We start from the raw sequence: 22,939 nt of genomic DNA, 5'->3' as shown, positions 1-22,939 counted from the left end.
TGCATTCGATAGATGTTAATAATCAGAACAATTAAACTGCCACATGGGCTGTTTCACTATCTAACTAGTCAAAAGTTTCCTCTCTAAGAAAGATGTTTGTCTGCTCCCCCATGCCTTCAAGGCCTCTACTTGCCCAGCTTCAAGACCGAAGAAAGAGCCCGGAGTCAGCAACAGAGACATCAATGGTTTAATGGATAGGGGGAGCTTACCTGTCTGAATCAAGGTCCTAGAGTGACACCGCACTGTGTACGGCGGAGGGCGGGCAGGACACAGGGCAGTATTTGCTCCCAGGGGCAGAGGGAGGTTAGCAATTATAGGGGTAAGTAACTACAGGTCGACTCATTACTAGGGAAACCAGCCGAGGGGCACGCCCCCTCGCCAGCCCTTGGCTAAGCTATCACTAGCTAGGGCCTGGGGCAAGTATGTAGGAAGGTCAGTCATGTGAGTCGGGTGTAGGTGAGGCAGGAACCGGTTAAGCAGGGGATGTATAGAGAGCAAGAGAACAGCTACCTCCAGCGGCCTAACCATACAGAAGGTTTTAAAAATACCAACTGCAAAAGGCTAGACATTTAACCTTCAACCCTTCCATTCACCTAATTAGCCATCATGAATCTTTCATCCACAAATACATTTGAAGGCCTTTGAAATCGATTCCTATTCAGACTCTAGTCTTCATAAACAGAAGTCAAGGTGATAGCCGCACCAGAAAGTTCAAAGAATCTGATAAAGCAGTCATTCAAATTCTTGTTTGTAGGTGGCCACCTGGTGATCAGGGCAGCAATTCGCTGAAAAGGACAAAAGATGACGGAGTAGGAGTCCCCCCAATCCAGAACCATATGGAATCAAACAGCGTGCGCCAACCAAGAAAGGAGGCACACGCCTCGCTGGCCACCTGCACAGCTGCCGGGTCTTGTTTCATCAGTAAAGTTTCGCCAAATTGCCAATCAGCGGCGACGCTGGACGTAGACGCGCTACGCTGTGACATCAGAACAAGATGGCTGCTCCCTGAAGACGTTCATCTAAATGTTGCCCCCTCGCTCGTGTCAGGCTCAGAGTTAAAGACTCGGCCTTTCTCCAACCATGTTCTCCTTCCGAGGCTGTGGTCGCTGGGTCGCGGCTTCACTCACCAAACAGCACCATCCGTCTTCCCGGTTCAGCGGTGACAGCGCGGCGCCCTGGACTCCGCACTTCGACGTGGTAGTCATCGGCGGAGGACATGCGGGGACCGAAGCCGCTGCCGCCGCCGCTCGGTGCGGCTCCCGGACTCTGCTGCTCACGCACCGAGTGGACACCATCGGTGAGTAGCGCGGTGTGGGGCTTGCCTAGGACGCAAGAAGCCAGTGTCCTCCTCCGCCCCCTCCCAGTGCCTGGGATGTGGGCAACCTTTTCCCTCCCTTAAGGCTGGTGAGAATCCTGCCGACTGTGGTTGTAGCCTGATTTGTGTTTCGCAGATCAAGCGGGCCCGGGCCAGAGCTCTAAGACTAGGGGCCATTCTGTGGACCGTGGATTGTGATGCTGCCGAAAAGTAATTAGTGGGGAGGGTGCGGGGGCCTGGGGGTTGGTGAGAGGGGGTGCTTTGAGAAAAGGGCAAACTGTAGGAATACTGGCTGATGCCTTATTTCATTGTTGCCATTTGCCCTTTACTAGCTTGTTGCTTTGGTTAAAGAGTGAATTAGGACTTCCCTGGTGGCGCCGTGGTTAAAAATCTGCCTGCCCACGCCGGGGGACACTGTTGGATCCCTGGTCTGGGAAGATCCCACATGCCGCGGAGCAACTAAGGCCGTGAGCCACAACTACTGAGCCCAAGTGCCACTGAGCCTGCGCTCTGGAGCCCGTGAGCCACAACTACTGAAGCCCCCGCGCCTAGAGCCTGTGCTCCGCAACAAGAGAAGCCACCGCGGTGAGAAGCCCGCGCACCGCAACTAGAGAAAGCCCGTCCATGCGCAGCAACCAAGACCCAACGCAGCCAAAAATAAAAATATATAAATAAATAAATTTATTTTTTTAAGTGAATTAACATTATTAGTACTCGTTTATTAAATGACCATTGTGTTTTTCTCGAGATTTTGTGAAGCCCTTTTGAAGAACGAGGGTACTTTTTTATTGCATTCTGTATTCCTACTGAATGTTTATTCCCCAGTTTTGTGCTTAGGACGACCCGACAGTGCTTTTTTGCACTTACAGGCAGTGATTGGACGGCCATAATTTAAACAAGACTCCTCTCTAGCATCATCTTAGGTACTAGCTAGGACATTATCCTGTAAATTATGCATGCCTATGTCTTTCCTCTTGCATTTTGCTTAAGAGTGAATAGTAACTGAAATGTTAACTGTGCTTTGTGTAGTGAAATACTTTTTAAAACGACCATTCAGCTCGTAACTGTGGAGAAATATGCACTGTTAACAGCGATTCTTTTGGAGCGAGGCTGTATGATTACCCGAGTAAAAACCAGGAACAACAATTTAAAAAATCTAATGAACAAAAAAGTATTGAACTAAGATGATCATTAAATAGTATAAGTAATGTAGTTCTGTCAAGGATAAAGGAATTCCCATCAAAACACATATTCATTAAGTAGTCATTAATATCCTATAAAAATACCCATTGTATTTATACCAATATAATATGACCTAAAGTTTCTTTTTAAATAAATAGATTTCAGAGATTTTAATAACTCTTATATTAATAGATGAGCTTAATAAATGACAGTTCTATCTTAAAATCAAAGTCTCATTTTTTTAAGGTAATTGGATGTAGTAGAGTATCAAGTATTTCTGTCCTCAGAAAGATAGCTTTGGCTGAGAAAGTTGAACTTCCGTAAGAATACAGAATGCAGGAATTGTCCTCTTTCAGTTCAGTCATATCATCTGCAAATAACGAAGTCAGAGACAGAAAATATTTTATACTAACCTGGAAAATAATGCTTTTTGACAAACTATTTTTTGGCATTCACGACAAAAGAGAAAAGTCTTCTGACACTAAATCAGACACTGGCAAGTAGGATTACCATGATTACTTTAGATCAATAAAGGTTTACCCCTAAACTGAATTTAGGTCATACTCCCCAAACAACGCCTCATAGGGAATAGTGTTTACCTAAGTAAATAGTGATTCTGTGTCAAAGGAAGGAGGGAAATAATCTACTGCAGCTGTCATCCCTGTTTTTAGAGTAGGGACGCTGAGGTGCAGAATATTAGATAACTTGCCGAGATCACTTGGACCTTGTAAGTGGTGAATCTAGGAACTCAGCCAGATCTCTTGCTCACTCCTAACCCATGCTCCTAATCACAGCACGATTCAGCCTCCCTCTGGAGACCATGAAAACTTTTGGAGGGCTTGTAGCTGGCCACAGCGGATCAGCAGATTGTTGACATAGCTTTCCCACTCTGTACCTCCCATAAGACTTGGGGGATTTAAGGAGAAGGTATAAAATGTGAATTCTACTTTCAGGAAGCTTATAATTATTTCTGCAAAATAAGCATAAAGAAAACAGCAGATGGCATTTATGGAAGACATACTTGATTATAACTGTGAACCAGTGCAAAGGGACTTCTTAAAATTATGCTTGATTTAGGAAGGTTTCATGAGGTAAGAATTTCAAGGTCACATTGAAAAGGAAGAAGAAAAGGCAACGTAATGAATGTGTACAAGGGAAAGATTCAAAAGAAACTTTCAGCAATGGTTTGTCTTCCAGGATGCCCTGCATAACTTTTTCTCTTTTTAAAATTTTATTTATTTTTGGCTGTGTTGGGTCTTTGTTGCTGCGTGCAGGCCTTCTCCAGTTGCAGAGAGCGGGGGATACTCTTCGTTGTGGTGCGCGGGCTTCTCATTGTGGTGGCTTCTCTTGTTGCAGAGCACGGGCTCTAGGCGCGTGGGCTTCAGTAGTTGTGCCTTGCAGGCCCTAGAGCGCAGGCTCAGTAGTTGTGGTGTACGGACTTAGTTGCTCTGCGGCATGTGGGATCTTCCCAGACCAGGGCTCGAATGCAGGGGGATTCTTAACCACTGTGCCACCAGGAAGTCCCACCCTGAATAACTCTTGCATCCTGTTGGAACTCCAGCATTTTTAGTGTTTGCTTCAAGTTCTTTTATTTTATCAAGACTCACTATATGCAGGATACTAATATATTTATTTTGTTTATGTCTGTTCTCTTTAGGTCAGATGTCCTGTAATCCTTCCTTTGGTGGCATTGGAAAGGGGCATTTAATGAGAGAAGTTGATGCCTTGGATGGCCTGTGTTCTCGAATCTGTGACCAGTCTGGTGTACATTACAAAGTATTAAACCGGCGCAAGGGACCAGCTGTTTGGGGTCTGAGAGCTCAAATTGATAGGAAACTTTATAAACAGAACATGCAGGTAAGAACAGGGCATGAAACCGGGAAAGATTGTAGTGATTGTTTAACTGTTATGTTTCAGCTTGCTTTCTGTTTTGACAGAAAGAAATCCTAAATACACCGCTGCTTACTGTTCAGGAGGGAGCGGTAGAAGATCTCATTCTTACAGAACCAGAGCCTGAGCACACTGGGAAATATCGCGTCAGTGGTGTTGTTTTGGGTATGTACTGCCTACAGATGATAATAATAGTATCAAACTCCATGTGAGAAATTGATTTTGAGCAGAGTATGGAGATGTTTTGCTAATTCTAGGAAATTGTGTTTTCTGTTCATACATGAGGAAAACTATAAAAAATCATACTTCTCCTTTCATTTTGACAACGAAGCTCACATTCTGTACCATCTTATTTTGGGGCTCTGTAGCCTGCATAATTGTGTATTTTCCTCCTGGTATTTCTTATTTCTGACTTTAAATATTTTTAATTTATATTTTACAGGATTATTATATGTTTTTTATTTGAGTTTTATGTTAATTTTTAAATTAAAATAACACATGCATGTAATTTTTACAAAAATCAAATAGAATTTAAATTTGTATGTAAAAACAATTTCTCTCTATTATCTCCCTCTACAGACTTAACCACTTAAACAGTGATGGGAAGATTTGTGTGTGCACAGTTAATTTTATTGCTTGGGCAACTCTATAGTCTGGTGATTAGGGATTGAACTGGCCTTTTTGTTGGGAACTCCCAAACATCTGTGTCTCTTAGTCCTCAGGCAAAGAATCCATCTTCTGCCAGGGGACTGGACTGTTGGCGCCTGCTAGCATTCTAGGAACAAAATGGTAGGAGGGGCTGTGCTGAAGAATCTCAATCATTTAAAATACAGAGATTAACTTATTTTCCCTATTTTAAAATTAATTTTTATTATACATTTATTAGTTTTTTTTGAATGGGGAATACATATAATGGTAAACGGTTTAAAGGAGATGAAAGAAGGTAGAATGAAAAGGTGGACTCTCATCTTGTGCCCCAGGCAGCCAGTTTCCTTCCTCGGGAGTATGGCTCGTCTCTGGTGTGATCTTTCTGTGTGTGTGTTTATATTTCCCCCCAACACACATAGCAGTAGCATATTGTACACACTATTCTGTACTTTTTTTTTTTTTCAACCACTTAATCTGTGTTTGGTTTTCTTTGCTTTAGGGAGCTATGTTTCTTTCTTAAAAGTTCATGTTTTTGTCCTGTATATTACCTTAGTAACTATGATTTTGTATAATATACTTAATCTTCTCTTTCTTCTGTCAGTGTTTACTGACTTCCCTCTGTTGAACAGTTACTAGTTTTATTTTAATTTCCCTTTCTCTCCCCTGCGTCCTTTCCCCTGCAGATTTGATGATTATATTGTTTGATTAGTGTAAGGTAGATCTGTCTGCAGGCAAACCTTCATATGCAGATTTCAACTCTTTCTCTCATTTTCAGCCCCCTAGCTTCATTCCTACAGTTCTTATATTCAGTCCTCCAGTTTCTGAGCCTTGGCACGGCAAGTTGCTTCATTGTCATCAGTATGTTCTCTTGAGGTTCTTGAGTTAAGGCCTTCTCCCCTCTGCTAAATCAGTTATCACTCTTCCAACCACTTTTTTAAAATTTAATTTTATATTGGAGTATAGTTGATTTACAATATTGTGTTAGTTTTAGGAGTACAGCAAAGTGATTCAGTTATACATATACATATATCCATTTCTTTTTCAGATTCTTTTCCCCTGTAGGTTATTACAGAATACTGAGTAGAGTTCCATGTGCTATACTATACAGTAGGTCCTTGTTGATTATCTAGTTTATATGTAGTGTGAATATGTTAATCCCAAACTCCCTCCCCACTGCAACCACTTTCTATCTTCTGAAAATATTTTGAAGTTTTTCATCTTTTGACAAATTCTTTCCCATTACTTGTCCTGTGGTTTTATATCTTTTTTGCCCCTTTATTTCATTTTCTTGGAGTTTAAAGAGGAAGAAGAAATCATGTGAGGTGGTCTGTCATATTTAACCAGAAGTCTAAAATTAATTAATTTAAAAAATTAACTGAGAACAACAAAAAGTGCGCGGGAGCTGGGCGGGTGCGCGGACGCCGGGGCCGGGCCCCGCTGCGCCCCGCCGCGCCCCGCCGCTCGGGGGGCATGTCTCACAGCCCGAACTTGACCGCGCACATGCCCGCCGCCTCCCTCAGCGCCTCTGGGAGCGTCCACCCGCCCTCCACCAGTATGGTGACGTCTTCCCAGTACCGCCAGCTGCTGAGTGACTACGGGCCGCCATCTCTGGGCTACGCCCAGGAAACTGGAAAGAGCCAGGTGCCCCAGAGCAAATATGCGGAGCTGCTGGCCATCATCGCAGAGCTGGGGAGAGAGGTCAGACCCCTCTCCGCGGGCAGCTGGAGCGCGATGGAGAGCCTGAAACGCGGCATCATCCACGCACGAGGGTTGGTGCGGGAGTGCTTGGCAGAAACGGAACGGAAGGCCGGGTCCTAGCTGCCTCGTGAGCCTGGAAGGTTTTCTGTCTTCTTCCGAGAGGAGAAGTTACAGTAGTTCATTTCCCCTGTTAGGATGAAACTTTGTTTTCAAAATGGTAACAGTTTTGTTTCTCCACCCCCCCCCGCCCCTCCTGTGGTTCACCAGGCTCCGAATCTACAGCCTGTAAGATTGAGGAAAGATTTTGTGGTTGATGGGGAGTTACATTTTAACTTTTTTTTTTTTTTTTTTTTTTGCGGTACGCGGGCCTCTCACTGTTGTGGCCCTTCCCGTTGCAGAGCACAGGCTCCGGACGCGCAGGCCCAGCGGCCATGGCTCACGGGCCCAGCCTCTCCGTGGCATGTGGGATCTTCCCGGACCAGGGCACGAACCCGTGTCCCCTGCATCGGCAGGCGGACTCTCAACCACTGCGCCACCAGGGAAGCCCAATGGGGAGTTACATTTTAAATAGTGAGTAACTACCCAGGTGGTGTTGTTTTTCAAAGCATTGATTCAAAAGAGGCACGTAAAAATGACCTGTCTTATAGCAGAGTAGTTTGCCTCCAAGATACCAGTGTCTCATTCTCCTCTTTTGAATACATTTATGTTACCCGCATTGTTCTTTGTTCCTTTTCGTAAGCTGATACAACTTGAAGGGGTTTTTTTTTGTAGTGCGGACTTGACAGCACACTTAACTAGTAGCTGGTCCCCTCGTTTCCCATACACTATAGATTCTGCTTAATGTAATTTCTTTTTTGCTTAAGCATTTGCATGACTATTAGTGCTTTGAAGTCAATTTTAAAACCCAGTTTTAGAACCCAGAACCACCTAAATGGTCTTGTCAAAAGACTGAACCTGAAGGCTTCCCTGGTGGCGCAGTGGTTGAGAGTCCGCCTGCCGATGCTAGGGGACGCGGGTTCGTGCCCCGGTCCGGGAAGATCCCACATGCCGCGGAGCGGCTGGGCCCGTGAGCCATGGCCGCTGAGCCTGCACATCCGGAGCCTGTGCTCCGCAACGGGAGAGGCCACAACAGTGAGAGGCCCGCGTACCAAAAAAAAAAAAGCACAAGTTATAAATACAGAAGAAAGAGCCACCTCCCAAACCAAACCTAACAAGGATCCCGAAATTTTTTCTGAGACTGTATGTAGATTTCAGTTCTGCCTTTCCTGTAAGTTGAAACATCTGGAAGAAAATGGAACTGTTTGCATCTTTTTATTTATTACTCGATGTAATAAGGCTTATTTTCATTAACAGCTTGTAAATTAAAAAAAAGAAAAATTACCTGAGACTATTCAGTGCTGACAAGGTTTTAGGAGCATGTGTATCGGTGAGAATACATTATGCTCTCCATCCCAGCTTTCTTGGATTCTTGAGATTGATAACATATAGGCTTCTTACTGATTTAAAATCTTTTTCAAGTTTCTAAAGACAAAATTTTTCCGTAGTTTTACTACAAAATAGTCACGTTCCAATTTGATCCATGGTAACAATTAGAACCTGAGTTTTATTTTGTTTCCTATCCTTTAGTGGATGGAAGTACAGTGTATGCGGAGAGTGTGGTTCTAACTACTGGGACGTTTCTGAGAGGCATGATTGTAATTGGATTGGAGATGCATCCAGCAGGACGTTTAGGGGATCAGCCTTCCATAGGGTTGGCTCAGACTCTGGAGAAGTTGGGGTTTGTGGTGGGAAGATTGAAGACTGGGACTCCGCCCCGGATCGCCAAAGAATCCATTAATTTCAGCATTCTAAACAAGCAGACACCAGATAATCCATCCATACCATTCAGCTTTATCAATGAGACAGTGTGGATCAAGGTGAGATCATTTGTGAAAATCTGGCTTTAAACAGAGGATATAGACTAACCATTTTTTTTTTTTTTTTGGTAGCAATTCACTTTTCTTCACTATTAGTGTGCAAAAAAGGGATCTTTAAAAGGATTAGCTGATTTGACTACTTGGGTATTTCCCCATAAATTCTTAAATTTCATTACTTTGATAACTTTGCCTATTTAAACTTTTTGAAATAGTTTCAGAAAAGTTGTAAGACTGTGAAACTCCTATAAACCATTGAAATTCACCCATTGTTAATATTTTGCCCTCTCTCCATATATAGAGACATAGATACATGTATATATTTAATGTATAAAACAGTAATATACACATTTATTTATTTTAAATTTATTTATTTTTGGTTGCGTTGGGTCTTTGTTGCTGCGCACGGGCTTTCTCTAGTTGCGGCGAGCGGGGGCTACTCTTTGTTGAGGTGTGCGGGTTTCTCATTGCGGTGGCTTCTCGTTGCAGAGCACGGGCTCTAGGGTGCGCGAGCTCAGTAGTTGTGGCGCACGGGCTGAGTTGCTCCGCGGCATGTGGGATCTTCCTGGACCAGGGGTTGAACCCTGTCCCCTGCATTAGCAGGCGGATTCTTAACCACTGCGCCACCAGCGGAGCCCCCCACATTTATTTTTACTCTTTTTTCTTTTCCAGAAACATTTAAAAGTTACAGAGATTATGACCCTTTACCTCGAAATACTTCAGTCTGCATCTCAACTAAGCTCAAAGACATCCTCTTTTTTTTTTTTTTTTTTTTTTAATATACATCCTCTTTTATAACCTCAATGCAGTGACGAAATTTGGGGAATTTAACATTGACACAGTGCTGTTATCTAATACAAAATCCATAGATTTTGTTGATTGTCCCAATACTTTTTTTGTCCCAACATTTTTTTTTCCAATCTAGGATCACATGTTGCATTTAATTGTCATTTCTGTTTAATCTGGAACAGTTCCTCAGTCTTTTTTTTTTAATAAATTTATTTATTCATTTATTTTTGTCTGCGTTGGGTCTTCGTTGCTGCACACAGGTTTTCTTTAGTTGCGGCGAGCAAGGGCTACTCTTCGTTGCAGTGCACAGGCTTCACATTGCGGTAGCTTCTCTTGTGGAGCACGGGCTCTTGGCGCGCGGGCTTCAGTAGTTGTGGCTCGCGGGCTTCAGTAGTTGTGGCTCATGGGCTCTAGAGCGCAGGTTCAGTAGTGGCGCACAGACTTAGTTGCTCCGTGGCATGTGGGATCTTCCCGGAACAGGGCTCAAACCCATGTCCCCTGCACTGGCAGGCGGATTCTTAACCACTGCGCCGCCAGGGAAGTCCCAGTTCCTCAGTCTTTAATGGCACTGATACTTTTGAAGATACAGGCTACTTCTACCTATCCTTTGAATTTAAAACACAAAAAACTGTATATTGTGTGTTTAGAATTAAGGGCTAATATTTGATGGTCCTAGTTTCTGGTGAGTGTTACCCTGATGAGTGGCTCCAAGTGTTATTTTGAGCAAGTGACTTTTATATTTTCACTTCGGTAAAATGTAAATCATGATGATACTTTCCTAGTGTGTATATTTTTAAACTTTTTTGTTTGTTTTTGTTTTTGTTTTTGCATTACGCGGGCCTCTCACTGCTGTGGCCTCTCCCGTTGCGGAGCACAGGCTCCGGACGCGCAGGCTCAGCAGCCATGGCTCACGGGCCTAGCCTAGCTGCTCCGCGGCATGTGGGATCCTCCCGGACCGGGGCACGAACCTGTGTCCCCTGCATCGGCAGGCGGATTCTCAACCGCTGCGCCACCAGGGAAGCCCAAACTTTTTGTTTTTTAGTTTTATATTTTATTTTTGGCCACGCCACACAGCTTGTGGGATCTCAGTTCCCTGACCGGGGCTTGAACCTGTGCCTCCTGCAGCGGCAGTGTGGAGTCCTAACCACTGGACCACTAAGGAATTCCCTGTTTTGACATTCCTGGTTCACTTTCCTCAATACTTTGTTCTTGCTTAGTTTTAAAGCAACAATCCCAGACATCACATCATTTCACTCAGATACACTTTGGTACATGTCTTTAACAAATAAGGACTTTCTAAAAATCGACACAGTACTATTATCACACATAGCAGAACATAATTTCTTAACATCATCTGATATTCAGTGCTCAATTTTCCCTAGTTTTTATAGTTGTTTTTAAATGTTTATTTAAAATGGTTTTTTTTACAGTTGTTTTATTTGAACGAAGAACCAAATGAGGTCCATACATGACTTTGGACTTTGGATAATATGTCTTATAATAGTTCTCCCTTTTTTTTTTTTTTTTTTTACATTTATATGTGGAAGAAACCGAGTCATTTCTTTTCTGAAGTTTCCTACATTCTAGATTTGTCTGATTTCAACCCTCTGGTGCCTTAAACATGTTCCTGCATCCTCTGTATTTCCCGTAAACTGTTGATCTGGAGGCTTGCGTAAATTTAGGTTCATCTTTTGGGTTGTTTTTAACAAGCATACTTCACCATTAGCATTTGGCATTATGCCTAGATTTAATATCTATAAAAGTAAGTGCATATCATGTGTGGCATTTATTTGAATAATAGGCAAACTAATAGAGAGGCAAAACAATGTTGTAACTAGTTCCTGTGTTTTAGCCAGAAGATCAGCTGCCATGTTACTTGACTCACACCAACCCTCAAGTGGATGAGATTGTCCTTGAGAACCTTCATCTTAACTGTCACGTTAAGGAAACTACAAAAGGACCCCGGTAAGGACAAAATATCAGTGCTCAATTACTGTAAGGAACAATGTCAACCCTCTTTTGTTTGTTTCATTAAATTTTTAAATTTCAATGTCTTTTTCTAGATACTGTCCCTCCATTGAATCAAAGGTTTTGCGTTTTCCAAACCGTCTGCATCAGGTTTGGTTGGAACCTGAAGGAATGGATTCTGACCTTATCTACCCGCAAGGGTTATCTGTGACACTGCCAGCTGAATTACAAGAGAAAATGATCACATGCATCAGAGGCTTGGAGAAAGCTAAAATGATTCAGCCAGGTAAAGAGAATGCCAGCTGCCCTTCAGCCTGAGCTCAGCACTGCTTAGCAGATGGTGAGGAGATCTTAGCCACAGTCATGATTGCTTAGAGCCTCAGAACACAAAGCCCAACATCTGTGCATTTAAAATAGTCTTCGTTTTTAAAGAGCATTTAATGATAATCTTTGCATCTCTACCTTGAGGCAAATCCAGCACTGTTTTTATTATTTTTTACCATTTATTCTTTGGCCAGGCTATGGTGTTCAGTATGATTACTTGGACCCCCGTCAGATCACTCCTTCTCTCGAGACTCATTTGGTGCAGCGGCTCTTCTTTGCTGGACAGATAAATGGCACTACTGGTTATGAGGAAGCTGCAGCTCAAGTAAGAGGTTGTTCAGATGTTACTGAAGAGAAAAGGACTATTTAACTGTTGTTCCTCCTCTTGATGTCTGTTATGATAGCTGTATAGAGCTTAGATACAACTCAGAACTACAATAGAAGACTTATTCTGTTTCAGAGTATACAACAGGATTTTAAAACCACTGTGCCTTTATTGCTCTTTTCTGAGCTCCTAGATCCAATAGCATATTTTGATTAGATTTATTATATTGCTTCTGAAATTTTACAAAAAGAAAATTTAGTTCTTTTAAACTAACTTTATTGAAAATTACCCTATTATTATTCCTTTTTTTTTTTTTTTTTTGCGGTACGCGGGCCTCTCACTGTTGTGGCCTCTCTCATTGCGGAGCACAGGCTCCAGACGCACAGGCTCAGCAGCCATGGCTCACGGGCCAAGCAGCTCCGCGGCACATGGGATCTTCCCAGACCGGGGCACGAACCCGTGTCCCCTGCATCAGCAGGCGGGCTCTCAACCACTGCACCACCAGGGAAGCCCTATTATTCCTTTTTAAGCAGAAAGTTATGTCATCGTTACTTGTAAGTAGGGAAAGGCTAAAAAAAGTCTTACAAGTGGATTTTTAAAAAAAAGATTAGCCCACCTAGGTTTATTAGGAATATTAGATATTTTTTAAAACAATGAATCATAGCATTCTAAACTGGTACATTACCCAGATTCTGTTTCTGAATATGGACCACATTTTCTGTCTTTGTTCTATCCCTGCTGGGCAGGGCCTGCTTTCTCACTTCCTGAGCCATTTTTTCCAGGTAGTATCTGAATAGGATAGCTCTTTGTTCAGTTCATAATGGCCTTTTAAACATTTCAGTCCTCTTGTAGGGTGTGATAGCTGGAATCAATGCAAGTCTTCGGGTCAGACACAAGCCTCCTTTTGTCATTAGCCGAACAGAAGGCTACATAGGAGTCTTGATTGATGACCTCACCACGCTGGGTACCAACGAACCATACCGCATGTTTACCAGCCGAGCTGAGTTCCGCTTGTCACTGCGTCCTGATAACGCCGACAGCAGGCTCACGTTCCGAGGTAACTCTTCACTGAGTCTTGCAACCAGATTTCCTCTCCTTTAAGACCTCTTTCATTATAGTCTCTCCCTCCCTCTTCTAGGGTACAAGGAAGCTGGTTGTGTGTCCCAACAACGATATGAAAGAGCTACTTGGATGAAGTCTTCTTTAGAAGAAGGCATTTCTGTGCTAAAATCCATTGAGTTTCCAAGTTCTAAATGGAAAAACTTAATCCCAGAGGCTTCTATAAGTATTGGTAAAAGTCTGCCTCTCAGGTATGCATTTTTAATGTAGACCTTTCTTACTTTTTTTTTTTTTTTTTTTTTTTTGCGGTACGCGGGCCTCTCAGTGTTGTGGCCTCTCCCGTTGCGGACCACAGGCTCAGCGGCCATGGCTCACGGGCCCAGCTGCTCCGCGGCATGTGGGATCTTCCCGGACCGGGGCACGAACCCATGTCCCCTGCATCGGCAGGCGGACTCTCAACGACTGCGCCACCAGGGAAGCGCCTTTCTTACTTTTTAAAGAAAAATGAAATCATTTCAGAGAGATATTACCTATAAATTCCCTACCTGCACGTTTTAAATGAATGCAGCTATTACATTTGCTTCTTTTCAGGATCCTTTAGATGTAACTTATCTCTTTATTCATTAATGACAATATATACGATTCTAAATTATTTTCATTTTTTAGCTAATTTCTCTGTGGCTCCCACTGAGTTCTTCTGGCTTGCCTAAGATTTAGGGGGTACAAACCAAGAAATAGAGTGATCTGCTTTCTCTTTTAGGCAGGGAGCAATTGGAGTGGTCTCATCTTGCCTGTGAGGTATAGCAGGGAAACTTAGATTAAGCATAGTGTTATAAATTCTTTGGACTTAATTGAAGAGTCCCTTGCTACATTTTAGGGTTTTGTCCTTGTTTTTACCATTCTGGTTATATGGACTCTAAGTCTAAAGGGCATTAATATAGAGCTTTTTTGCTTCAGAGGTATGTTCCTAAAAACCTTGCATAATTCAAAATCTGCATCTTTCACCACTGCTTTTTCCCATTTAAAAAATGTAAGCTAATCGGGGATGCTCAGAAGGCATAAATCTACAATCATCGTATCTTAGAAGCACACATGCTGGCTTGATCTTGCAACTGTGTCTCCAGTATGTTTTTCCTTTATAGTTTTCCTTTATTTCCAACCCCGTTTTCCTTGTGAGGGATTCTGTGGACTTAAAGGTATACCCATTTTAATGCTACTTCTTATTATCTCTAATCTTTCCAAGTGCTCTCCCCTTAACTAACAGCCAGACATAGCATGTCTTTGTTTGGCTTTCATGTCATCACAGTGTTTTATCGTTTACAATTTCTGTTCCCAGATTTTCATTTTCACGGGAATTTCCCAAAGCACTGGCACCATGGTTAGAGGATAGTAAGCAGGTTTTTAGTTATAGTAACAGTAAGTAATAAATAACCTATATAGCAGTCACCCAAACCAGGGGATCTCATTCACAGGAAAGACAGCCTGGTTCACAAATAAGGGTGCTGGATGTATTTGTTTACCAGCTAAGTGGTACCGGGAGATGGTAGTAGTATAAACATAGTTTTATAATTCGCTCAGTTGTCCAGCTATTTGTTTGTGTAAATTTAAGAGGGTTCACATTATTTCAAACTTTGCAAAAGAATTTATAACATTATGCTTTGTTTAGATCAAATATTGCACTATTTCAAATTTTGTATAATTAGAATTTACATTCAATGTGACTAACGTGGATTGAGGTCATAGTGAGAGCATGGGAAGTGATTTTTTTCAACACAGTTTAAAATGCGAACTGATGAATAAAAATATGAAAAAGGAGGCTGTCAGTTTTATGTTTTTACCTAACTAATCACATGAGTAGCCATTTTGTTAAGGTGATTTTTTAAAAACCCAGTAATTTGGCCAAATGCTTTCCTTGTTTATTCAGGTGTCTTTCATTTCAGAAGGAAGCGGTGACAGTGACCGGGCCTCATTTGATTTCAGCAGAATATTTATAGTCTAGGGTTCAGCCTCCCTAAAAGAACCCACTTTATCAGTTCCTAGATATGTAAAGCTAAAAAGATAGAAACTTGGGCAAAGGACATGTGTTGCGTCTACGGCACACGTGGTGGGCTCTGTGCCGGCCTGAGAAGTTGAACTGGACTTCGAGCTGGCATTTTGACAGAAGAGATCCACAGGTGCATGTGCACACACATCTCCTGTCATGATTACAGGGAAACGCATTGACCTGCCAGGTAGCGCAGAAGCTGTCTCTTGTGTTCTGTGGAAATGTGCTAGCTTGTCCTTCTGGGCCAGACCTCTGCACTCTGAGGCTTAGGCTTCATTCAAAGCTGGTCTTGAAGTTTGGGCCTGCGAACAGCTCCAAGCCTTATAAACAAATTATTTAAAACCTTTTTAGAAGTTAAATGGTCACAGGCTTTTCTTTGAGGTCACTATCCTGCAAGATTCCATGGTAGCTGTTTTTTTGGTTAGTCGTTAGGAGGTGTGTTCCAGCATGTTCTATCATTTCTGAAAGGACAACCCCTTTCCTTTTGGAGTTTAGGGTTATTTGGTTTCATTCTAGCTTATCTGATCAGGCCTCTGAAATGAGTTGACATAATTCATCTCATGGAGCACAACAAAGTCGACAGCTCCTTGTGGAGAGAGGGTGTCTAGCCTTTCCTAGGCCGTCTGAGGAAGAGATGAGTCAGGCATCTGTAGAGGGTGGTGACGCATGACCCTGGTGATAGGATGAGCTGTAAAGAAGGCATCTGGGAGGCCTGGAAGAACTTGGGACCCCAGGATGGGCAGAGCTGACTTTGTGTTGCCTAGATAATTAATTGGTTTAATTGGTTTTGGGTGGACAGAGTTGATCAAAAAAGCAATCTATTAAAAGAGGGAAAGATCAACATAAACAAAAATAAAATTAAGGGAAACTGTACAGATCAGTGAGGCCTTGTGAGAACCAAACAAAATGAGAAGGAAACTGTGGATATTTTGCAGTCTTGGAGAGCAAGCCAGGAGATCTTCAGCTGGTTCCGAGCACACGTGCAAACACACTCACAGGACGTGGGCTTAATGTGACTTAGATGTAAATTCTTATGGAGTTCAATCAAACCCTTGTTATCAGAGGATATTCTGTCCTTACAAGAAAGGGAGGACAAGTAGATTATTGCAGTGCTACCAGCAACTTATCCCTCATGATAAAGGAAGAGAGTTGAGGAGAATCACATGCTAATCTTCTTGAGGTCCTACTGTGTTGCAGTTGCTGCTGCGTTTGCTCACTGTACTTGGGAAGAATTAGAAATATATTGATATTATTTATTCTGAGATTTGTATTATTTTCAGGGTATCTTGTTCTTAATCTGCTTGATATAATATGGACCCCTGTGTTAATGAAACTTTTATGTATTTGTAGAGCTCTCGATGTTCTGAAGTATGAGGAAGTTGACATAGAGTTGTTGGCCAAGGCTGTTCCAGAGCCCTTGAGGAAGTACACCAAATGTAGAGAACTAGCCGAAAGACTGAAAATAGAAGGTAGAAAATATTTTTTTACTTAGGACGTCTGTATGTTCTCCTTCCCTTTCGTGCAAATTGTGAATGGATGGCAGATCCACAAAGAGCTCTCTGTCAAGAGGAGCCATTATTACCATAGGACCAGCATCATCTTAGGCTCTAACCACTCAGAGTGGGGTTCCCAGATAGCATTGCAACATGTGGGGGCATGCTAGGGATGCAAAACCTCAGGCTCCACCCCAGACCCACTGAGTGAGCATCTGCTTTTTAACAAGATCCCTACATGATTTGTGTGTATATTTCATGTTTGGGAAGTGCTACTGTAGAGCTCTTCTTTAAAAAAATCAACAAAACCCCCCCTTTTTTTTTTCTTTTGAACTTTTTTTTAACATTCCCCCCACCCTTTTTCTTTAGATTTTTTTTTCCCTCCTCCACCCTGCTGCTAAATTATAAGATCTAATGCGAACATGATCAAGGTGTGTTCCAGACTTGTAAACTTGCCTGTTGTAAGAAAGTAATCTTTATTATTTTTTTATATTTATTAATTAATTTATTATTAATTCACTTATTTTGGCTGCACCAGGTCTTAGTTGTGGCATGCGGGATCTCTAGTTGCAGCATGTGGAATTCTTTAGTTGCAGCATGCGAACTCTAAGTTGCGGCATGCATGCGGGATCTAGTTCCCCAACCAGGGATCGAACCCAGGCCCCCAGCATTGGGAGTGCAGTGTCTTACCCACTGGACCACCAGGGTAGTCCCTACATTTTCCCCATTTTAATGTTCTAATAATGAGAAAAATAATGCTATCTTTGGCTTTGACAATATATTGAAATACTCTTCCATTAACAAATACTTACTTTGTATCAGGCAAAGAAATCCACAGTCTGCCCTTGTACATTATTATAACATTTGGTGTGCTCTCATACTCTTCGTCAGTATATTGACCATCAAGGTCACATGTGACTTTTGGAGTTGCACTGAATTCTTTTAAAGTTTTTCTTTATTTAAAAAAATTTCAAAGATAAACAAATACTGAGAATAACGTTAGCTTCTGCATTGTGATAGATTTTTTTCCTCCAGTGGAAAATTATGTGGAGAAAAAGGCAGGGAACAGAATGAGATGGGGGAGAAGGGTAGGAAAAGCAGGATAATGATGGATTGTTCAAACAGGAAAGGACTTTAAGCTCCTTGGGGACCAGCGAAGGTGGTAAGAATGCTGCATTCCTTCTAGCAGTGATAATTTTCTTTCAGTTCCAGAGAGGTCACCTTGCTATACTTTGGCTGCATATATAGGATGACCCAAGTGCTACCTATCATTCTTCCAAATGACCAGACCCTAGTCATTTGCTAATGTGTAAGAAATATTGTTAACCTTTTATCTCAACACCATGACCTTTCTATTGAGTAAAAATTACTTTATTGAACATTTAGGCTGTTAGCATCTAGCTGTTATACTTTAAACTTGGTTTGCAGTTTTGTTTTGTCCAATAAATCATCCAGAATAATTATCTTTAACTTGTTTATAGGAAACCCTGACTTCAGCCACGGAGTAGCTACTGTTTTGCCTTGTTCTTTAAAGACTCTGGCATATATAAAGACTCTAATTTCTATCCATGGCTTAAAAGAAACTACACTAAGTTAAAAAGTTACACATATCAGTGGTTTTCAAATCACTGCCTGGATCCTCCAGTAGACAAGTTTCTTCAAGAAACTGCGAGGCAGAAATTAGTTTCAGATTCTTTTTTATAGTTATTTCTAATGTTTTGCTGTATACATATTTGAAAGATTAAATATATCTTTAACATATACATTACCTCTTCATTTATATTCTGTGATCCTATAAAGAGTCTATGCATGAGTCATAAAATTTCATTCCAATTTGTTGTACTAATTTGTTATATATTGTATTAATCACATGCATTATTTCATTTGATACTTGAAAGTGTCCTATGAAGGATAGCTATTAGCATTATGTCTTAATTTTAGAGATAAGTAAGTGATAACTTGCCCAGCAGCACAACAACTGGTGAGTGGCAGAGCTGGGATTTGAACCTAGCATGTCTGACTATGAGGCCTGTGCACCTCACAACTATCCTTTGTTGTCATAAAGACCATCATAAGTCCTCCGGGTCATCCCTTAACATTTCTAGATAAAGCAGCTGAGGCCCAGAAGGATAATGATGTGTCCATAGTTAGAGGGTAGTTTACTGGCAGAGCCAGGCTCAGAGCTGAGATTTTCTGGCTGCCAGTCGAGTGATGGAAGCAGATACTGCCAGAACCTTTAGGGAAGACTTGCTTTCTTAAACAGGACAGAATGACCACCTCAATTTAGGTTTTAAAACAGGTTTTGGATTTATTTTTCTAAGAACAGAATGCTTTAATTACAAAATAATTGCTGAATTATCTTCCTGACTTCTGAATAACACCTTAGTTAAATTATTTAAATTAGGTTATCACCTAAGAAGATCTACTTTTTTAAATTATAGCTTTATATGGACATAATTTAGAAAACCATCTTCTTGGAGAAACATCTTTTTAAAATATATTTATTTATTTATTTATGGCTGTGTTGGGTCTTTGTTGCTGCGTGCGGGCTTTCTCTAGTTGTGGCGAGCGGGGGCTACTCTTAGTTGCGGTGCGCGGGCTTCTCATTGCGGTGGCTCCTCTTGTTGCGGAGCACGGGCTATAGGCGCATGGGCTTCAGTAGTTGTGGCTCGCGGGCTCTAGAGCGCAGGCTCAGTAGTTGTGGCTCACGGGCTTAGTTGCTCCACGACATGTGGGATCTTCCCGGACCAGGGCTCAAACCCGTGTCCCCTGCATTGGCAGGCGGATTCGTAACCACTGCGCCACCAGGGAAGCCCTTGGAGAAACATCTTTAGGACTTAAAATTCAAACCTACGGCCTATTGAAGGAAACGTTCCACCAAAATTTGTACTGAGAAGGAAAGCAATTTCTTTTTTTACTTTTAATTTTCTAGATTTTTGAAATGAAAAGGACATGGAATAAACTACCATACAGAATGTTGTAGTTAATACACAAGATACTCCCTCTCTTTATTTTAGCCTCAATGTGCTCATCCGTGAAAGGGAACACCTTCCCCACCTGTCCCATGGTACTGAGATCATGTATGCAAAAGCTCTCTGTAAATTGTAAAAAACTAAAAATGTAAGTTGTTAATGTAATCTGCATATCATAATTAATTTTGTTCACCAGCCACATATGAATCAGTATTGTTCCATCAGCAACAAGAAATAAAGGAAGTTCAGCGAGATGAAGCTCTCCAACTGCCAAAAGACCTAGATTATTTGACTCTCAGGGATGTGTCTTTGTCCCATGAAGTTCGAGAGAAGCTACATTTCAGTCGCCCACAGACGGTAAGAAAACAGGCAGTGGATAGGAACGGTTTATAAAGAGCCAGAGCTTTAATTTTTAAAACCTGGATTTACAGTGGCCACATAACTAATTTTTATTTCATCATAAAAAGCTTAATCTCTTATTTTCATATTCTCTTTGTATGACAGATGTCAGTATGTTTTTATGAGATGAAAAAGCTTAGTCTAAATAAGTAACTGGAAGTCAAGAATTGGGTTGATTATAATTATCCTCTAGTCCCAACCTTGCGCTAAACTGTCAGTGCAAACTTGTATATATGCATGACTTAAAAGAAACTACTTTAGGTTAAAATAGAATATATATCAGTAGTTTTCAAATCACTACTTGGATCCCCGCCCTAGGGATTCCATAGTGGTGTGTTGGGAGCCACTAGGAGGAATAAGGGGGCCAAAGAGGTCCCCCACCCCATGCTCCTGCTTGTGTGCGTGTGTGTGTCTATGTGTGTTTTGCATTTGCGTGAGTACACGTGCACCCAGCTGTAAACATCTGGTAAAAACTTTATAGTATATAATATTGGACTTGTAATAACAAATATTTAGACTGGTAGGCTGTATTTATTGATTCTGAGACACACATTTTAACATCTCTGAAACTGGGTTGTATCTTAAAAATTGATGATGTATCATAGTTTAATGGGAAGTGGGTTGTGTTTGTTTTGGTTTTGGTAATGGTTCATAAAAATAAAGGGGCACTTAACAAAACCATAGTCTGCAAAAAATTTTTAAAAAAATAGTTTTTAAAGGGAGGAGTGATTTCATGGTGTTCATGAACTTAACATGGTGTTCTTAGTAAAAGTCATTGTGGAAAGTGGGCAAAGAGGCTCTAAGTTTTATAACTGTATCCTATTCATATTGGGTTATGTTTCTGTGGATACTCACGGGCTGCAATGCCCAGTATGATAGCCGTTAGCCAAATGCGACCATTGACATTAATTAAAATTAAATTAAAAATTCAACTCTTCAGTCATACTAGCCACATTTCAAGTGCTCAGTAGCTACAGTAGGCTATTGGCTACCATATTGGACAGTGCATTTTTACTGTGCAAATGTTATAGAAAATTTACATTATCACAGAAAATTGGATTGCACAGAACTGGTCATTGGAGTTCACCTCTTATCCAAAATTCTAAAATACAAAAAGCTCTGACAAATGCCTGCTACAGACTCATTTGGTGGCAAAACAGACCTGAACTGATATGAGGTCTTTATACCACTTGGAGTGAATAATTCGTACATTTCACTGTAAAACTATACCACAGAAATATTACTGAGATTAATTATAGAGTGCTGCCCAACACACTGCTAGTGACGTTAGATTACTTTAATGAAGAGAAAAGGTTAGGTACTCTAACATCTGTTAGTTACAAGATCGTGGACAACTCATTTTAATGTCTGTGAGCCTCAGTTTCCCGTTTGTAAAATGAAGATATTAATAATAACCACATTTCTTTTATCTACTTTCTGAGTTATTTTGAAGATACATTAAGATAATAGTTTTAAAAATATTTCATAAACTGTAACATACAGATTGTTAGCAGGAGGAAAATAGATTTGCTTATAATTGACATGGCTTATTTATGTTTCTCTCGTGGTTTTTAATTCCTAGATTGGGGCTGCCAGTCGTATACCTGGAGTGACACCTGCTGCCATCATCAATCTGCTCAGATTTGTGAAGACCACTCAGCAAAGACAGGCAGCTATGGACAGATTGCCCAAAACTGATCAACATTTATGTAACACAGACAAACTTGAAGATAGGCAGTTATAGCTTTCTATTCATAGAAGACTTTTAATCAATACAAGAGTATAGATAGGAGATAAGATGTATTTTTTTTTAGCTTACTATTAGTAACAAAGTTTATTTAGCTAATTAAATCCAATCTAATCTTAATCGCTCCTGACAATGTACAAAATTCTTTTCTCAAAGTTCCCTTTTTTCACAAACGTTTTATCACTTTTTATATATATCCATATGATTTGTCCCTTAGTTTGCCCCATCCAGAAACAAACAGCTCTAGGACAAAATTATTACCATCATTTTTCCTCAACAAAAATATCTCCATTCTTGGGCTTCCTTGGTGGCGCAGTGGCTAAGAATCCGCCTGCCAATGCAGGGGACACAGGTTCAAGCCCTGGTCTGGGAAGATCCCACATGCCGCGGAGCAACTAAGCCCGTACGCCACAACTACTGAGCCTGCGCTCTAGAGCCCACGAGCCACAACTACTGAGCCCGTGTGCCACAACTACTGAAGCCCGTGTACCTAGAGCCCGTGCTCTGCAACAAGAGAAACCACCACAATGAGAAGCCCGCACACCGCAACCGAGAGTAGCCCCCGCTCGCGGCAACTAGAGAAAGCCCATGCACAGTAAGAAAGACACAATGCAGCCAAAAATAAAAATAAGTAAAATAAAAAAAATAAATAAAAAACTCCTTTTTTTTTTTTTTTTTTGCGGTACGCGGGTCTCTCACTGTTGTAGCCTCTCCCGTTGCAGAGCACAGGCTCTGGACGCGCAGGCTCAGCGGCCATGGCTCATGGGCCCAGCCGCTCCACGGCATGTGGGATCCTCCCGGACCGGGGCACGAACCCGTGTCCCCTGCATCGGCAGGCAGACTCTCAACCACTGCGCCACCGGGGAAGCCCCAACTCCATTCTTTATACCTTCCCTTGCCGACGACACATATCTTACTTGCTTTACACAGTGAAATGCTTCCCTTATCATTTTTAGTAGCTTTAATTACATATTACAATTTTTAACCCTTAAAAGCCTTAACAAAATAAAGAAACAAGTAATTGAACTGTTATACCAGCATTTACTGACTGGCAAACTTATGAACATATTCCATAACCTCTAAAAACTTAACATCTTTCTCATAGCATAATTTCTCTTTAATGTGGTACAAGATACGTGTTTAATAAACCCAAACATCTTCTGAAGTTCCACT

The 22,939-nt window shown here is 41.4% G+C and overlaps 2 protein-coding genes across 2 annotated transcripts; both read left to right on the top strand.

Annotated features, from left to right (window-relative positions):
- The first annotated feature begins 990 nt into the window (after positions 1 to 990).
- On the top strand, positions 991 to 21,886 carry MTO1 (mitochondrial tRNA translation optimization 1). Its single transcript, XM_060167286.1, has 12 exons — positions 991 to 1,297; positions 4,155 to 4,354; positions 4,435 to 4,552; positions 8,360 to 8,649; positions 11,288 to 11,400; positions 11,499 to 11,689; positions 11,922 to 12,052; positions 12,905 to 13,109; positions 13,191 to 13,362; positions 16,506 to 16,624; positions 19,817 to 19,977; positions 21,602 to 21,886. The coding sequence occupies exons 1-12, from the start codon at positions 1,081 to 1,083 to the stop codon at positions 21,761 to 21,763; spliced, it is 2,079 nt and encodes a 692-aa protein (XP_060023269.1). The 5' UTR covers positions 991 to 1,080; the 3' UTR covers positions 21,764 to 21,886.
- On the top strand, positions 6,506 to 6,981 carry LOC132530790 (cyclin-dependent kinase 2-associated protein 1-like). The gene has a single exon (XM_060168185.1). The coding sequence runs from the start codon at positions 6,506 to 6,508 to the stop codon at positions 6,851 to 6,853; it is 348 nt and encodes a 115-aa protein (XP_060024168.1). The 3' UTR covers positions 6,854 to 6,981.
- Positions 21,887 to 22,939: the final 1,053 nt, after the last annotated feature.

The sequence above is a fragment of the Lagenorhynchus albirostris genome, chromosome 12 (assembly GCF_949774975.1).
Source record: "Lagenorhynchus albirostris chromosome 12, mLagAlb1.1, whole genome shotgun sequence".
In the NCBI taxonomy this organism is placed as follows: Eukaryota; Metazoa; Chordata; class Mammalia; order Artiodactyla; family Delphinidae; genus Lagenorhynchus; species Lagenorhynchus albirostris.
This window is presented reverse-complemented; position numbering and strand designations above follow the sequence as displayed.